Source organism: Alexandromys fortis, unplaced genomic scaffold, assembly GCF_014885135.2.
Source record: "Alexandromys fortis isolate MF-2015 unplaced genomic scaffold, M_Fortis_MF-2015_v1.1 scaffold_65, whole genome shotgun sequence".
In the NCBI taxonomy this organism is placed as follows: domain Eukaryota; kingdom Metazoa; phylum Chordata; class Mammalia; order Rodentia; family Cricetidae; genus Alexandromys; species Alexandromys fortis.
This window is the reverse complement of record NW_026067986.1, coordinates 892,886-910,618: the sequence shown is the minus strand read 5'-3', so window position 1 is coordinate 910,618 and position 17,733 is coordinate 892,886. Positions and strand designations below refer to the sequence as shown.

The window sequence follows — 17,733 nt, the reverse complement described above, 5'->3', positions numbered from 1 at the left end:
TCTTCTTTTCTTTCTTTGGCATCTAAGCACATTTTTTAAAGACTACTGTTACTTGTTCAGAGATTTTTCTTGGCCTGGACCTCGCAAATGTGTGTGCATTTGTGCGTGTGCGTGTATATCTGCTGTTTCTCTGACCACGTGAGACAAACCTTAACCTGCTGGCTACCTGTAGTGGGGCTCTGCTTAGCACACGGTGCTGGCAGCTGACTCTGTCCCATTTGGGTCAAAGAGAGCCGAGCCTCATGCCTGTGGGCCGCCACCTAGATCCAGCTTTGGTAAGTTTCTGCGCCTGCGTTGTGGCTGTTGTTTCTATCTAGTGTCCCATCCTATTAAGTAGGGTGCCATTCAGGTGCTCAGTTGCACTGCAGGACTTCTTAAAGGAACTGTGCCCCTGTACCCCTCAAGCCTCAGCTCTGCATGAGAGACTGCCATTACGGGCAAGCTGTGACTGGTACCATGTTCAGAACATTTTCCCGGCTTTCTCAGGCCCTATGTGTATTTGCATGCCGTGTGTGGAGCTCCAAACGTAGTTGGTCTTTTTTGTCAGGCCTCTTTTTTTTTTTTTTTTGGACCACTAGCCCCCAAATAATGATACAGAGACTTATTATTAATTATGAAAGCTTGACTTTTAGCTTAGGCTTGTTTCCAGTTAGCTCTTAAATAACTTAAATTAACCTGTTTTTATTAATCTACATATTATCACGTGGCTTTTTACCTCCTCTCTGTTCTATATGTCTGACTTCCTCCGCGTCTGGGCTAGCATCTCCTGCAAGCCTAGATTCATCCTGAGTTCCTCTCTCCTCAGGAGGCCCACCTCTTCTCCCCTGCCTAGCTATTGAACATTCAGCTCTTTATCAAACCAATCAGTTGCCTTAGGTAGGGGAGGCCAAATGTAAGACAAGTCCTCACAGGATGTAGACAAATACCCAAGGACAGAAGAGTGCATTTTAGAATACAGTTGCAGAGGAGAAATAATGGCAGTGGTAACAGGGTAACAAAGCTGGCACGGTGGCGGGAGCAGGAAGCAGAGAACTCACATCCCCCCATCCGCAGGAAACAGGAAGTGAAAAATGCAAGTGGGGCAAGGCTAGTCTACCTTCTAAAAGTTCCACAACCTGTCCAGACAGCCTGGGGACCGAGGGTTCCGGTACAGAGCCTATGAAGGATAGTTTCCATTCAAACCGCCATGAGTCACTGGGTACCCACAGTTCAATCTGTTACAACGTTACATCAGATGCAAAATACGGATAAATGTGTGACTACTTACCAAGTTAGTAACTTTGCCAGGGGAAAGGACAACAATGTGGCATCCTAAGAGCGCCTGGCCTTGGTCTACTCCAGGAAAGGGATCACCCTTCGCTGCCCCTTGGCTGGACAGGGGTGTAGGTGAAGGGGTGGGGATAGGAACAGAGAACTCTGGAGGTGTGCTCACCCGCTGAAATAAGCCATGAATACCTGATCCCTTATCTGTGCTTTTTCTCCTCAGCAACGTAAGAACTGAGACAACCGCCCTGGTTTACTAAGAAGGGCAGAGTCACTCATCTGTGACACTCTCTTCTTGGTGGCGCTGCTTTCTGACACCCACCACGTGTGTCCACTCTGTCCATGGTTAGGGCCTGGGTCACGGCTTCCCACACTAACCATCCCCCACTCACCTGCTTTGCATACATGTAGAACCCTTCCACGGCTTTGCTACTCAGATGACAGGGTTCTCCCCTGATGCTTGGCCCTACAGACCGACTGAACCTCAGCTTTCCACCGACTCAGGAGGACTGGCCATGCGTATTAGTTCTGTTTCTTGGTTCCGTGACAGAAGCCACGTAAAGGAAGGAGTGTTTATTTCGGTTTATACTCGTAGGGTGTAGCCAGTCGTGGTGTAGTCATGGTGACAGGAGCTGGCATAGCTGTCTGGTCACATCCCCGCAGTCAGGAGGCTAAGAGAGACAAAAAGCTGGTGCCCAGCTCATTTTCCTCTTTATGTTGTCTGGGACTATGGCCCAAGTAAGGATGCCAGGCTTTTCCTACTTCAGCTCATCCAATCAATCCCCTTTACAGACCTGCCCAGAGACCCGTCTTCTCAGCAACTCCAGATCCTTTTGGCATTGGGAACTCCACTTCTCCCCACCCTAGGGAAAGTGGGCAACTGTGAGCTCCACAGAGTCACGGGGTCATGGGTCAGTGGCTCGGTTTTTTTTTTTTTTTTAAAGCAGAAGCACTTTGTCCCCTTCTCCTTTTCAACGTGTCTTGTGCTCAGCTGTCCTTGAAGCGAGTTTTAGCTCTTCTCCGAGCACTGCTACCTAAGCCTTAGCCTTCCTTCCTCGTCAGTAACCTTGGCATGGGAGAGCCACACAGCCAGCATCGGCAGCCACTCTTTCCTTGTCCTATGGCTTCCTACTTCAGGCTTGACTGCACTTGACTGGGTGTATTGGTTTCCTAGGGCCATCATCATAAAGTATCACAGACTGAATGTTTAAAATAATAACTTAGCTTGGTGTGGTTGGTGGTGCACTTGGGAGACAGAGGTAGGCAGATGGATCTTTGAGTTTGAGGCCAGCCTGGTCTACAGAGAGAGTTCTAGTACATCCAGGGCTACACAGACAAATCCTGTATTGTAAAATAAAAAATAAAATTAAAATAAAAAAATCAGGCTCATTAGGACACCAGACATTGGGTCAGGCCCCACCCTCCTCCATTATGACCTAAGTTAGGCCACCTCCTCACCGTCTAGGTATATGGTGATGTTTGAGGGGACTACTAGACATAAGTCAACCAGGAATGCTGTATTGTTTGGGTTTACTAGATTATTGATCTTTATAAGGAGTTTATAATGAATATTAAGGCGCCTATTCATCTTAAGAAATGATGGCCCCAGAACTAGGAAAGTCAAGTGTGTGTGTGTGTCCTCAGCTTGTGCCACCGTCTGGGGCTCTTAAAAGTTCCCACCTTGTGAACTAGGCTGAAGCAAACCACACCACCAACAGTGTTTGTCTCCCAGGAAATGCCAGATACCTAAACTCGTTGATTGCACGTGGAAGGGTCAACAAAGGGTCACTGCTGAATGCTTGTTGGTCATTGATTCAGATGAGCCAAGAGAATGAAAATATGCGTGTGTCGTGCCCCACCATAGGATGCTCTAGGTGTTCTCTTTTCGTATTTTAACTTCTGCCTCCACAGCGTCTGACAAACTATTCCAGTGTGTTACTAATAACACTAATGAAGCCCGTGGGTCTCAGTCATGAGGACGATAAGGGACTGTTGTGTGACGAAACTTTTCCTGGGGAGATACAACACACACGTCTGCTCTCCCTAGATAGGAACATGCCAAAGTCCAACTTGGTGAACCAATGAGTTTTCTTGGGGTTCCTTATAGGAATGTTGGTGAGGGGCTACTTACAGGAGCAGAAATGATGCAAAGACAGCTGCATCACCAAAGCCCACCCCAGCATGGGTGACAGCCCACAGAGCTGGGAACCTGGAGCTCATGGAACAGCCAGCCGGCAGTCAGCTCAACAGGCTGGACCTGTCCTATCCAGGTCCTCAGCTGTTCTAATCCTTCCAGGCAGTTGAGCTGATTTCTTTTTATTCCAGGCAGCTGCTCTGGTCTCTGCAGCTAGACTTTAAAGCTAAGTCTTTGCAGCTAAACTTCCTTCAGTTTAAGAGGTCAATGAGCTTTTATTGCTTTCTCTGGCATGGTTGGTCTAAGTGAATCTGATCAGTTTCAGGGACTTCCAGGAGCTATTTTGGGTTTTTTACTTTCCTGCTGGAGGAGTTTCCCAGCAGGATAGAGTGTTTCAATCTAAGAGGAAACTGTTACACAATAGGAACCCGCTGTTTTTGTTTGTTTGTTTGTTTCCAAAGTTAAAAGAGCCACAGTAGCTTTGGGCTGGACCAATCAGGGCCAAGCTGAGAATGCTTTAGGGAAGTGTTTCTGGGATAGACATTTCTTGAGATGTTGGTAACATGGGGTAGCTTCCATTTCCAGACTATTTCTTTTTCCAGAATTCTGTTTCCTAATTCAACTTGGAAACCATCATATTTGCCTATTAAAGATATTTTTCTTTACACAATATTGTTGAAAGTTTTGCTGACTTATTTTTTTCCAAAAGTTTAAAGATTTTCTTATTTTTATTTTTAATTACATGTAATGTTTGGGTATGTATATTTTAGTAGAGGTGCCCTCAGTGGCCAGGAACGTTGTCCCTCTGCTGCAACTGGAGTTACTGCTGGTTGTAAGCTGCCTGATTTGGATGCCCAGAATTGGACTCCAGTTCTCTGCTAGAGTTTCATGTGCTCTTCACTGCTGAGCTACATCTTTATCCTTAATTTTGCTGACTCCTAAAACATTCTTTTGTTTATTCATCTGGCAAGCATTTTCCAAGATCTTAATTAAATATGCCCAGAAATAAAAAACGCTTCTTTGGTGGTTTGACAGAAAATAACCCCCAAAGGGAGTGGCACTATTAGGAGGTGTGGCTTTGTTGGAGTAGGTGTTGCCTTGTTGAAGTATGTTTCTATGGGAGTGGGCTTTGAGGTCCTCTATGCTCAAGCTACACCTAGTGACACAGTTCACTTCCTGTTGTCTGTGGACCAAGATGTAGAACTCTCAGCTCCTTCTCCAGCACCACGTCTCACCATGATGATAATGGTCTAAACTTTTAAATTAAATGTTTTCCTTTGTAGGAGTTGCCATGGTCACGGTGTCTCTTCACGGCAATAGAAATCCTAACTAAGACAGCTTCTGTCACTTACTGAACTCTTAGTGTGCTTTCTCGTGCTGCCTAACAGTTTGGGCAACAGGGACCTTATATGTGATGTTGGTCCTGGGTTCCTCACTAGTGATGTCATAGTCCTCTTGTTTAAGACCACATTGTGATGTTCACAAAACGAAGAAATCACTTGATGAGGATCTCAGAATGTACGCTTATTTTTAGGTGACTGTAGTTTATGGAAACTTACATAATTTTCTCATGTCTGTGATGTGGATATACATTTATCTTTTACCTACAAATGAGCCAAAAAATTTGCAACATGTCTGAAATTACACAGTTAAAATATGGTGGGACCCAGAGTTATATCAAGGGTACTCTGAGGCATCTATACTCAGACAATGCATCTCCTGAAATCTCAGGTTAATGGAAATGAAAAAGGCATGAGCCAGGCTGTCAGGGGACTTGGCAGTTTATCAACAGACTTGATATACGATTAATAAAAACTCAGAGAGAGAAATTGGGGTTCAACCTGAAGGTTAGAAAAGCAAAGCAGCCAGCCACTGGCTCTTACCTCAACCTCAGTCCGAAAATGGCGATCTTGCCTCCATGGTGGGGAGAACACAGGGCAGTTGGTTGTGTTGAGAGCTTCAGGACCTTTGGTATTGGTAAGAGTGGAGGTGTGCTTGTGTGTGTGCATGTGTGTGCGTATATGTGTGTGTTCAGAGTCTCTTTTATTTTGCAACCAAATTCAGCCTTCTTCCCGAAGGAAATGGCTGGGTCATTGACCAGCTCTTGGAAGGGAATCAGTTCTGATATGCATTGTGGGGAATATAATTCCCCCAGATCATCCTACCATCTTGATTTTAATCACGACACAAAGCAACACGATTCTTTTAGCTGAAGTTAGTTGGAAGACAAAGGTGGTGAGACTCCGCCCAGAGTGGGTCGGTTGGTCTGACTTGGTGGACTCCCACCACTCTCTAGCCTCCACCCGGGGCTCACGAGTGGGGAAGAGTTGGCCCTGGGAGCGACCTAGGATGTGTTTCTCAAGTGTCTCCATTTCCCACCGCAGGGTAATGCTCTTTAAGCTCTCAGAACACGTGAGTGATTTGGAGTTGAAAGAGTTTAAGTTTTTCTTGGAAAGGAAGATCCCCAAATGTAAGCTGCACGATAACGCGGTAAGACCTGGGATGTCCTGGAGATGGGTCACCGGCGGGGGTTCTGAAACCAGAGGACAGGGTTTTGCCAACAGCAGACTGCATTCAAGGTTGTTTCTGTTTGTTCATCTGTTTGCTTGAGGCGTGGTATCACGTAGCCCAGGCTGAACCTAAACTTGCTCTCTAGTTGAGGATGACCTTAAATTTTTGATCTTCCTGCCTTCGCCTCTTGGGTGCTGGGATCACTGGCATATGCCGCCACTCCCAACGTGTGTGCTCCCAGGATGAGATTCAGCTCCTTTTGCATGACAGGCAAGCCCTCTTCCAGCTGGGCTATGCCCAGCCCCCGTGTTCTCACTTCTTACCCAGGGAAAATAAAATAGTTAGGCAGGGGTAGTAGTTATGGCTTTGGTGCCTCTACACTGTAAAGTGCTTAGCCACAGGACAGAGCCAGGGAAGGTAAGTTGTACGGTGCTATGAGACCTAGCCTGGCCAGGGAGGAAAGGTAGCCTGGGGTTGAAGCTTCCTCACTTCTGCTGCCCTTAAAATACCACTTTTGGTATCTGTTTTTATGAGCAGGATGTATGATGTATGTGTCTGTGTCTCCATGTTGTATATGTTGTGTGTGCTTCTTATGTGTATGTGAGGCATATGTACCTGTTTGCACCTCTGAGTGGTCTCCCTGTTAGTCTGAGTCTACATATGTGTAGTATGGGTTTTTCTGTGTGGTCGTGTCTTTGCGTGCTGTGTGGTGTATGGTCTAATTTTGATGGAGGCTTTGTCCAACTGTATCTCTGTGCGTTTGTGTGTGTCTGTGTGTACCTCTGGGTCGTCCCCCTGTTAGTCTGAGTCTATATATGTGTAGTAGCTACGTGTGCAGGTTTCTCTGTGTGGTCGTGTCTTTGTGCGCTGTGTGGTGTATGGTCTAATTTTGATGGAGGCTTTGTCCAAGTGTATCTCTGTGCATTTGTGTGTGTCTGTGTGTGTGGTGCATGTGTCTCTGTGTATGTGTGTAGTAATTGAGGTTTAGGGGTGGATAAGACAGCGGTGTAATGCAGGCTCCAGGGCTGTGCCTTCCATTCTCCTCCGGCTGGTCCATAGACAAGGCACCCACATAAAGTTTGAGAACAAGGCCTGGGGACATCTGACATGGCTTCTCTATCTTTCTGCTTTTTTATCCTTTTAGTCTGGAAAACACAGAATGGCCTTTCTGATTCCTGTCAACTCTGAGAGATCAGCCTGTGCTCAGAGGTGGGGGGTGGGGGGTCTACTTGGGAAATAACGCTAGACCCTTTCTTTGGAAGGAGTGGAATTGCAGGAAACGAAACCTAACCCCCAGGCCTGGGCACTGAGTCCCTCTGTCCCCTGCTTTCTCCTCCCCAGAGCCTGCTGGATGTTTTTGTGGAAATGGAGAAGAGGCTCATCCTAGGGGAAGACAACTTGGACAGCCTGAAGTCAATCTTTGAACATGTCAACAAAAGTCTGCTGCGGTACATCGAAGAGTTTGAAGAATCAAACAGAGGTAGACGGCGATGGCTGCGAGGTGACAAAGCCCCTAGAGTTCGCAGTTCTTTTTTCCTGATCAAGTTCTTCTTCTTTTTTTAATTCAGAGAGAAGAATGAGCCTGGAATACGGGGCAGAGGCGTCAGGTTCATTTTCGGATGGTAATGCTTACAGATACATTTCTTAAAGATTAATTAATTAATTTTATTTTCAAGACAGGGTTTCTCTGTAGCTTTGGAGCCTGTCCTGGAACTAGCTCTTGTAGACCAGGCTGGCCTCGAACTCCCAAAGATCCGCCTGCCTCTGCCTCTTGAGTGATGGGATTAAAGGTGTGCACCACCACTGCCCAGCAATTTATTAATTATGTATGCAGTATTCTGCCTACATTTGTCAGCAGGTCAGTAGAGGGCACCAGATTTCATTACAGACGGTTGTGAGCCACCTTGTGGTTTCTGGGAATTGAACTCAGGACCTTTGGAAGAGCAGTCCGTGCTCTTAACCTCTGAGCCACCTCTCCAGCCCTACAGATACATTTCTTAGATGCCAGGGCGCTTGATTTCCCCAAGCCTTCCTCCCACCACCTTCTGCTACAGCCTAATGTCAGGATGAAAGTTCAGGGGCCACTTGACACCTCTGCTGCTGTCTGAAAGGCCAAAAGGGCCGCAAAATTCCCGTGGGACCATCTGAAATGAGCACACAGTTATTCTGCAAGAGAGTCTCAACTCTGATCTGGCTGTGTCTGCTTTCATGGAGAGACATGGGGAGCTGGATGCAGATGATTTTCTGGAACATTCTTTCGTTTTGATTTGTTTGAGACAGAGTCTTTCTACACAGCCCTGGCTGTCTTGGAGTGTGTGTACATCAGGCTGTCATTGAAATCACAGAAATTGGCCTGCCTCTGTGCCAAGTGCTAGAATCAAATACAGGGGCCATACCAACCTGACTTTTCCCCCAGAACGTTCTCGACCAAGGTTCTCTGCTCGGTGAGAAGCCCCTTGGTCAAGTGTTCATAGTCCTTCCCAGTCTCTGGGTAAGTCCAGGCTCCTACCGTACCTGACTTCCTCTGCTTTGTGCCTGCCTTAGCCTGGGATGCTCCAGCCATATCCCCTGTCTTACCCCAGAAGGAAACACATCCAGACCTCTATCTATTTTCTTGCCTAGGAAAGATAGATGGGACCAGCAGAAGGTTTCCTTCTATTTTCTGTTTGTTTGAGACAGGGTCTCCCTATGTAGCCCTGGCTAGCCTGGGACTCGCTCTGTAGACCAGCCCAGCTTCTACTCACACAGATCTACCTGCCTCTCACTCCCTAGTGCTGGGATCAAAGGCGTGCATCACTGTGCCTGGCTCCTTCAAATTTCTTTCCAACTGTGTATACACATGGGAGCATGTTCACATGCGTGTCTGTGCCCATGAAGGCCAGAGAGGGCACCAAATCCCCTGAAACTGGGGTTCCACATGGTTGTGAACACTGTGCTGGTGCCGGGAACTAAGTTTGCATTCTCTGCACGAGTAGCAAAAGCTCTTGCAGCCCCCTCCAATTTTTTTTACTAATCAGATATTATGTTAAAACTTATATAATTATTAAAATCACCTTGGGGGTGATTTTTAAATTCAGAGAAAATTAAAACAGGACCACCAGCACTCTGTAAACATTAATGTCTTTCTTATGTTTTCACTATTATTTTTGCCATGTAATACATTTTGGAGTATTCTCCTGATTTATTGTGAATTTATGTGTGAGTGCATGTGGCTGAGCGAGTTTACGCACGCCACATCTGTGCAGGAGCCTGGATATGTCGGAAGATGGTATCAGATCTTCTGGAACTGGAGTTAGAGATTGTTTGTGAGCTACCACGTGGGCACTGGGAACCTCTGGCCCTCAGCAAAGGGTGATAAGCTCTCAGCAGCTGAGCCATCTCTCACCCTGAGGATCACCCTCCCTTAGAAGGTCAAGTCACAGAGCCAGTGAGTCCATCCCCCTGTCCAGGCCTGCCTGAGCCAGCACTTCAGTGTTTGAATCACCGGCTCATCCTTACCTCCTTCTTTGATCAATGACCACAGCATAGATGAAGCAGTTTGGGTTCCAGTTCATGCTAAATGCCCTTCCTGCAAGATCTACACGTCTGAAATATGTTCAAGGCAGCCTCAATGTTTACCCTCTAAAGGGGGGAGGGGCAGTGAAATGCCTTAGTAGGTAAAAGTCTACTTTCAGGGCAGGTGATATGAGTTTGACCTCTGGAACTATGTAAAGGAAAGGAAGGAACCAACCCTGCAAAGTCCTCTTTGGTCTCCACACACATGCCACTGCATGAGTGCTCCTTCCGTCAGGCATATGTGCAAGAATGCTTGGCGCGCGCGCGCACACTCACACACGCATGTACACGCACACACACGCACACACACAGAGGCACGTGCGCACACACATGCATGCACGTACACGCACGCACATATGCACACACATGCACGCACGTATACGCACACACACACGCGCGCACGCACACAGAGGCACGTACGCACACACATGCACACACGTACGTGCACGCGTGCACACACGCACGCACGCACACACGCACGTGAAATGTTTTTAAGGTTCTTAGGTTGTCCTAGGAATTCCATATTTCCTTCCCAAACAACCTTTGCCCCCAAGCCTCTCACTTTGCACGTGTTTCTCGGTTGCTTACAGGACAGAGCTGCATCACAATGCAGGAAATGTATGACTCCCTAAGAGAAGAAGACATCGACTCCCAGGTACACACACCTCCTCCCTCCCTCTTCCTACTGAAGTTTCTGTTTCTGGGCATTTGTTGGCTCCTTTTAAGCTGCCAGATGAGCCCATAAGGGGTGGAGCCTTTTGGAAATCTTGAAAACTCTGGGGAAGAAAAACCTACAAAAAAACCAGTTGAGGATGTGGCCTCTCCAATTTTATTTATTTTAAATTATCACTACCACCCCTGTTTGGTTTGTTGGCTTGTAGTCTGAGACAGGGTCCCCAATAGCTCAGATTGGCCTTGAACTCGTGACATAGCCCAGAATGACCTTTGAATTCTTGACCCCCCCCACCTCTACTTCCCAGGTGCTGGGATTATAGGTGTGAGCCGCCACACCAAGCTCTAGTTTTATTCTCAGACCAAAAGCAAAGGTCTAAGAATTGCTGGAAGGTAGAGGATGTGTGAGACCTCCCTCTTCTAGCAACTGTACCAACTAAAATGGATGCACGTATGGGAGGCGTGGGAGGGCTTCAGAGAAAATGGGTGCGGGGGTGGGTGGGCGGGGGGTGGGTGTGGCTTCATGGAAAATGGGTTCGCGCCCAGCTCATGTCTGAGCTGCAGGGTCATTTCCCGGACTGGGCTTTTGTTTTCTAGGTATCAGATAGAATATATCAAATGAAGAGCAAACCTCGCGGATACTGTCTGATCGTCAACAATTACAATTTCAGCGAGGCGCGTGAGAGAGTACCCAGACTCCGCAAGATGAAGGACAGGAAGGGAACAGAACGTGATGAAGGTACAGTCGATTCCAAAGGAGAAGTACGGGGTGGGGGTGGGTTATCCCTGTGGGACTTTTTTTTAAAAAAAAATAAAAAAAAAGGAGAGATAATGATTATACCTAAAAGGCCCTATGTTTTGAGACAATGGAGTTCAAGGAAATGTGTCAAGCAATTTTTGTTCATTTTATTTACTATTTCCTCGTGGAGGTAAAGAACGTTCTTACATATCTGTTAGTTCTGCATCATGTTACAATGGCAGCCCTTAATAAAAGGTTTATAATGAAGAGCATCAGTGAAATTAAAAAAAAATTATTTCATTTTTATTTATGAAATTTATTTATCTATGTGAGTGTGCCCATATGTGCGTGGATGCCCCAGGAGCTCAGACGAACACATCAGATCCCCCTGGAGCAGAAGCTGGGAATTGAACTCTAATCCTCTGTCAGAGCAGCAAGTGCTCTTCCCCTGAGCCAGAAATGCTTTGCCGGCAGCCTGTTTATGTCAATGTCGAGAACTTACAAGTTAAATGAAACACTTCATAGTATCAGAATATAAAAAATGGGGGCTGGAGAGATGGCTCAGTGGTTAAGAGCACTGGCTGCTCTTCCAGAGGACCCAGGTTCAGTTCCAAGAGAGGTAAGCAGACAGTGGTCCGACCCACGGAGACCCAACGAAGTGCTGAGGTATAAGCCTCCGCCTAGCGAGTGCAACCCAGCTTTGGACGACCCGACCCCAGACTACGTGAATCTCCTCGGCATGACCTTTAGCTTGTGCGGCCTCATGCTGAAGCTGAAATGGTGTGCTTGGGCGGCTGTCTACTGTTGCTTTATCAGCTTTGCCAACTCCCGGAGCTCGGAGGACACCAAGCAGACGATGAGAAGCATCATGCTCTCGATCTCTGCCGTGGTGATGTCCCATCTGCAGAATCCTCAGCCCATGAAGCCCCCGTGGTGATGTCACCTGCAGGGCTTGGATCCTGGACTCCCGCCCACCTTCTGGCCTAGCCTTTGGCTGCTTCCAACCTACCTGTAGCTGCTGTCCTTCAACTTAATGGAGGGAAGTTGGCCCTTTCTTTGGGCCCTGCTTCTGCTTTGACAAAGGGGTAAACCCACAGACTTCCCTTTTACCTTCCCTTCCCTGGCCACTGTTATGGGAAACGAACAGGGTTGTCCCCGGCCGGAGAGGACGTATGTATTGGGAAAAGATAGAAAGAACGTATATAGCTTAAAAAGATAAATGTGTACAGATGTATGATATGTTGATTGTGTTGTCTTTTGTGTTCTGGACTGGAGAAAGACATTTGATTCTAGGAACTGCTAAGAAAGGTATTTTGACTTTAAAATATGGGCTTAAGCCAGGCGGTGGTGGCGCACGCCTTTAATCCCAGCACTTGGGAGGCAGAGGCAGGCACATCTCTGTGAGTTCGAGACCAGCCTGGTCTACAAGAGCTAGTTCCAGGACAGGCTCCAAAACCACAGAGAAACCCTGTCTCGAAACAAACAAACAAACAAACAAATAAATAAATAAAATAAAAAATATATGGACTTAAGAATTTGATGTTTTGGAAAGGAGGTTCTGTTTCTGTCACCACAGACGATGAGAGCCTAAGGATTTATTCAATATTCATGTGGTTTGAATCCCCGAGACCTCCTGATATGTAGCAGTGGAGTGTGAGTGGCAGCTTGATGGGGAGGTGGAGCCTCTACCTCTTCCCCTTTGCCATGACCCACTTCCGAGCTCGGCTGGAAAATGGCAGTAAATTGCAGTAAATACCCCTAAGAATGCAGTGCCCCCACTCAGCAGGAAGTAGCCAGACAGATTGACAATGCCCAAATTCCCTAAAAGATTGTTTAAGTGGAGCCCCCTTCAGTGGTTGCAGAGCAGCAAGTGCCTGCTTTCCTGAATTCTGCTCCACCCCATGCACCAGTTTGGACCCAGAACGAATGCAGCTGGGGCTAGAAGGCAGCTGGAGCAGAGCTTTGCTAGATGGCTGTGGTGGAAGGCACATTGCCTCAGCCCAGTCGGTGCCTAGCCTGGTGGATGTCACAGCAGTGCCAGGAGTATCAGCAAATGCAACAACACGTGCTGGAGCTGAGACAAGCTGGAGAACAGACCCCACTGGGCTGCCCGAGAACGCAGCCGTGGAGCAAGAAAAAGACAGTGGCAGTTCTAGGCTCTACACGCCAAAGAGTCTGTGGCAGAACGAATTTAAATCAAGAGACTGCCCTATTGTAGGAGCAGGTGGATTTATGGCTAGTACAACAAATGTCTTGTTCATGATTTCATTTGTATGACATCTGTTAATATTGCTAATGCCTCTTATGTGGTGAAACAACTCAATGGTTACTTGAATAGCCCTTGAAATGTTACAATTAGCACACCAGATTGTAACTGTTTAGCCAAAAGGATGGTTGAATACCATAGCCCAAATGGGAGGCTGGGTCCAGTGGTAATTGGGGACCCTATTGCTGGGAATCAATGCCTGTTGCCATGGGCATTCATCTCTAAATTCTGTGTAAGATCAGAAAACCCATGAGAATGCAGCATATGGTCACTTAGCAAGTCCTTCTGACCCTGTTGGCCAGTAAGGTTTGGTTGCAAATACTGCACCAACAATGAAGATTCCTCCGCAGACGGGCAACTTCTACAGAAGAGAGCCCACCTAAGACAGGGAAGGGGCCTCCCAAAGACCGGTAAGGGTTTACTCTTCTGAGATGACCTAAGATAGGAGGGTCTTCTGTTTTATAAAAAATTTAGGGGAGAGATGTTGGGACTAATGAGTCCTGGCCTTCAGTTGTTTTTCCCTCCTAGAACCTTTTAATATAAGTTACTAGAAGCTGTGCCTAGTTAGAGGATCAGAGGATCACCTGTTGACCATTAACTGCAGTGTATTTCAGTCTACATGGTGTTAATAAAGAGGGGTTTTCTGAACCAGCGTTGGGAGCTGCGTGTGTCAGTCTATCTCTGCGTTTGAGTTTTCAACCTCCAGCCCCTTGCCCAAAGCTTGGCAACTGGGTTCTAGCTCACAGAGCGCAGACACGGGGGGCGCGGTGCACGGCAAGGTCCCAGTGACCACATGGCAGCTCACAACCATCTGTATACAACTTCAGTTCCAGGAGGGGTCCAGTGTCTTCTTCTGGCTTCTGCGGGCACCAGGCATGCATGTAGTGCACACACACCTACATGCAGGCAAAACACCCATAACACACAAAATGATAATTATAAAAAAATTTAAATATATGAGCAACAATACAAGTGTGGAAGATCAAGTCTCAGAGAGCTGGACAGAAACGAATTGACAATGGAAAACAGAACAGGAGAATAAGAAAACAGGGATACTGGTTAAAGATGCTTGACCTGTGACCACGAGTTCCGTATAAAGACAAGGAGTGGAACTATCCAAGAAGAGAGGGCGCAGTCTCCGGACTGAGAGAGCTTGCTGCGTCTTAGAAATTAAGAGGGAAGAAGATGAAGGTTGAGAATAAGTCAACTATATAAAGAAGCCAGGGATCCAAATGGCATTGAATCTCATAATAGCGAACATGGAGGCTAAGATGAAAATTCAGAGGGAAGGGGATTTGGAAAGAACACTCTCTCTTTAGCCAAACTGCCAGAGAGAATGAGAGTAGAAATTATCTTCATGATGCAAGAGCTCAACAAACTAGCTTCCTGGCATAGTGCTTTCGCTGAGAACATTCGGTGCCCACGGACTCCAGTTAGCAGGACAGACGACCTCGCCCAGGGATCCCAGGCTCTCATTCCTGCCTGTTAGTGTTTTATCCATCTTGGGCTGTGTTCTGCGAACTCTTGTAATATTGTTTCCCCTTTTATCTTTCAGACGCGTTGACTGAGACCTTTCAAAAGCTTCATTTTGAGGTCGTGTCTCACAAAGACTGCACAGTCAGTAAGATCCATGCGATCCTAAGAGCCTTCCAGAGACTGGACCACGAGAGCAAAGACTGCTTCATCTGCTGCATCCTCTCCCACGGAGACAAGGGCATCATCTACGGCACCGATGGGAAGGAAGCCTCCATCCGAGAGCTGACATCGTATTTCACTGGTTCAAATTGTCCTTCTCTGGCTGGAAAACCCAAAGTCTTTTTCATTCAGGCTTGTCAAGGGGATAGCTTCCATAAAGCTGTACCTGTTGAGACCGACTCGGAGAGGGACAACTACTTAGACATGGATTCATCATCTCAAAAGAACTATATTCCAGATGAGGCTGACTTTCTGCTGGGGATGGCTACTGTGAAATATTGTGTTTCCTACCGAGAACCCATGCGCGGAAGCTGGTACATCCAGTCACTTTGCGAGAGCCTGCGAGAAAGATGTCCTCTGTGAGTCTTGCCTTCTGGGTCCTTCTCAGGGTTATGCTACCTCGCGGCCGTCGTCAGAACCTGTTAGAAGGTGTTAATGGTTGAGATAATATGTAGCAAGAAGTGCCCATGGCGAGTGTTTCATCTCGGAATGTAACTCATATAGTTATTTTTTCCAGGTTGGTTGCAAAGTGGAAGAGAGGGCACATATTACTCTCTTTAGTTCTTAGATGAGAAAAACTAGTGAAAATGAGGAGTTTCCTTTGTTCAGCAGCCAGGGCACCACAGAGCGGGAGAGGATGATAATATCACACAGTCCAGCTCTTTGTCTCTGGGCAGCAGCATGACAGAGGCAATCCCAATTCTTTGGGGAGTCTTCCCAGAGGGAAATCATCCACTGTAACATATTTCAGCTTTGTCAGAAGTCTTAGTCTAGGGCTGGCAAGACGGCTTAGTGGGTCAATGTACTTCCTGTCAAGTCTGATGATTTGAGTTCAATCCCCAGGACCTATGTGATGGAGAAACCAACTCAAGTTGTTATAACCGCCACATGTAGGCCATGTTCTCTCTCTCTCTCTCTCTCTCTCTCTCTCTCTCTCTCTCTCTCTTTCACACACATACAAATAAGTAAATATAATTTCAAAAAAATTGGAAAAGAAACCCTATAAAAGCTCTCTAGTCTTTGCTCTTCCTAGTAAACTGTGGGACGTAGCAAAGAGTAGGAAACCCTATGTTTCCACTAATTTGATTTTTTTTTTTAAGCCACAGATGTGGGACACTATCCCTATGACATGGGTTCATCTTCAGTTAAATTAGGGCACTGTCTTTCAGGTTCTCCAATGCCCACCCAGCTAACAGCTGAACAATGAGGAGCCCTTCTATGGGATTCTTTTAGATTTGTGTCTTACATTTCCAGTGTGTGAAGGGTGTGGAGAGTAGACCATGACGTCAGTGTGGTGGCTTCGTTTCGTAACACAGACCATGAGTCCTGCGGGATCTGTGTCAGCTACACAGAGAAATGAAAAGGTTGCCCAACGAGATTACTCAGTCAGTTGATGACAAAGGGGTGGAGATGGCTGCAGGAAGCATTTGACTTTCACTTGCCTGCACGTTGGTAGAAATCCGTGCCCAGTTCTGTGGGAGCAGTGCTGATCTAGGCAGAGGCCATTGGGAGTGGTTGAGGCCCTTGTGGGGCCCAGATGACCATCCATGGGACACAGCAAGGAACACACATACTAGGAGAGAAGGAGCTCGGTTCTGTTGGGAATGCTGAGGCTTCCCATCATCAGCAGAGATCCCATGCAAACCACAGATACCTCAGTGGGCTCTGAGGAAACTGAGTTGTCAGGATAGTTGGGGCGTAGGGTCTTGATTCAGCGACTCAACAACTTCAAATCCAGAGAGACAGAACTAGAGCAGTTTCCTTGGGTACAGCTGCTGAGGCGGTGAGCTCCATGGTGCCCCGGATCAACACTTTCTGTTGCTTTGTGTTTCAGAGGTGACGATATTCTCAGCATCCTGACTGGTGTAAACTATGATGTGAGCAATAAAGATGACAGGAGGAACATGGGGAAACAGATGCCCCAGCCCATCTTCACGCTACGGAAGAAGCTGTTCTTCCCTCTCAACTGATGTGTGCTCTACGTGGATGACACTCAGCTAGTCCATGCACTTTTTGTTTTGGGGGGTGGGTGGGTGGGTTTTAATTTATTTTTTATGATTTCTTTTATTTTGAGCTATTAAATCATTTATCCTGTCCCTTTCCTCCCTTTACCCCTTCCCGCATAATCCTGCCTCTCTTTCAAATTCATGAGTTCTTTTCTTCATGAGTTGTTGCTACATAAACATATATAATCTTTTTCAAAAACACAACCGTCTCCGTGTGCATCTTGTTACTTGTATGTCTGTTTTCAGGGCTAACCACTGGGTGTTTTTTTTTTTTTTTTAATGTGCAACATGTAATTCTTCCAGGTTAGTTTTCTTTTGCAGACACTAATTCTGAGCATCTCTCTCTCTCCAGGGTAATTTCCCAATTAATCGAGGGCTGTTAAGAAACCTGCAAGGTGATAAAAAGAAAAAGCTTCCTCGGGTTTTGGAGGGAATAACTTTAAAAATAGTTACAGAGCTAAGTTTACTTGGTGCAGTTAGGAGTTAAACTTGACTGGAATAAGGAGGTGGCTCAGTGGTTAAAGTATTGTCAAACGAGCGTAAGGACCCATGTTCGAATCCCTAGGACCCATGTAAATGCCCATGGGCATATTGACCCTCCTATAATTCCAGCGCTTGGAAGGGAGGAGCAAGCTGTGTAGCCAGACTAGCAGTGTGGGGCTCTGGGTTTACGGAAGAGCCCCTGCCTCAATGATGAAGATGAAGAGTTATTGAGGGAGACTGCACATGTGCACGCAAGAGCCTGTGGACCTCACACATATGCTTATGGACATGAACATGTACAGGTACCTCACCATACACATACACATGAGGGAAAGTAAAACTTATCAATTTTAATATTGTTATATCTTCAGTGAATATGCGTAACGTTCTGGTTTTTAAAAAACGGTGA

The 17,733-nt window shown here is 46.7% G+C and overlaps 2 protein-coding genes across 4 annotated transcripts in view; both read left to right on the top strand.

The window, feature by feature from the left end:
* Positions 1-16,882, top strand: part of Casp8 (caspase 8) — a 20,245-nt gene extending 3,363 nt beyond the window's left edge. The window contains exons 3-9 of one of the 3 annotated variants that reach the window (XM_050159289.1): positions 5,782-5,887; positions 7,250-7,388; positions 7,477-7,530; positions 10,054-10,118; positions 10,733-10,874; positions 14,696-15,194; positions 16,670-16,881. In XM_050159289.1, coding sequence (XP_050015246.1) covers positions 5,782-5,887; positions 7,250-7,388; positions 7,477-7,530; positions 10,054-10,118; positions 10,733-10,874; positions 14,696-15,194; positions 16,670-16,805 — 1,141 coding nt within the window. In that variant the 3' untranslated portion in view covers positions 16,806-16,881. Of the gene's footprint in view, positions 1-5,781; positions 5,888-7,249; positions 7,410-7,476; positions 7,531-10,053; positions 10,119-10,732; positions 10,875-14,695; positions 15,195-16,669 lie in introns of all 3 variants that reach the window. The other 2 variants (XM_050159290.1, XM_050159291.1) reach the window with 2 other exon arrangements.
* On the top strand, positions 10,913-14,689 carry LOC126511843 (PAT complex subunit Asterix-like). Its single transcript, XM_050159292.1, has one exon. The coding sequence runs from the start codon at positions 11,416-11,418 to the stop codon at positions 11,809-11,811; it is 396 nt and encodes a 131-aa protein (XP_050015249.1). The 5' UTR covers positions 10,913-11,415; the 3' UTR covers positions 11,812-14,689.
* Positions 16,883-17,733: the final 851 nt, after the last annotated feature.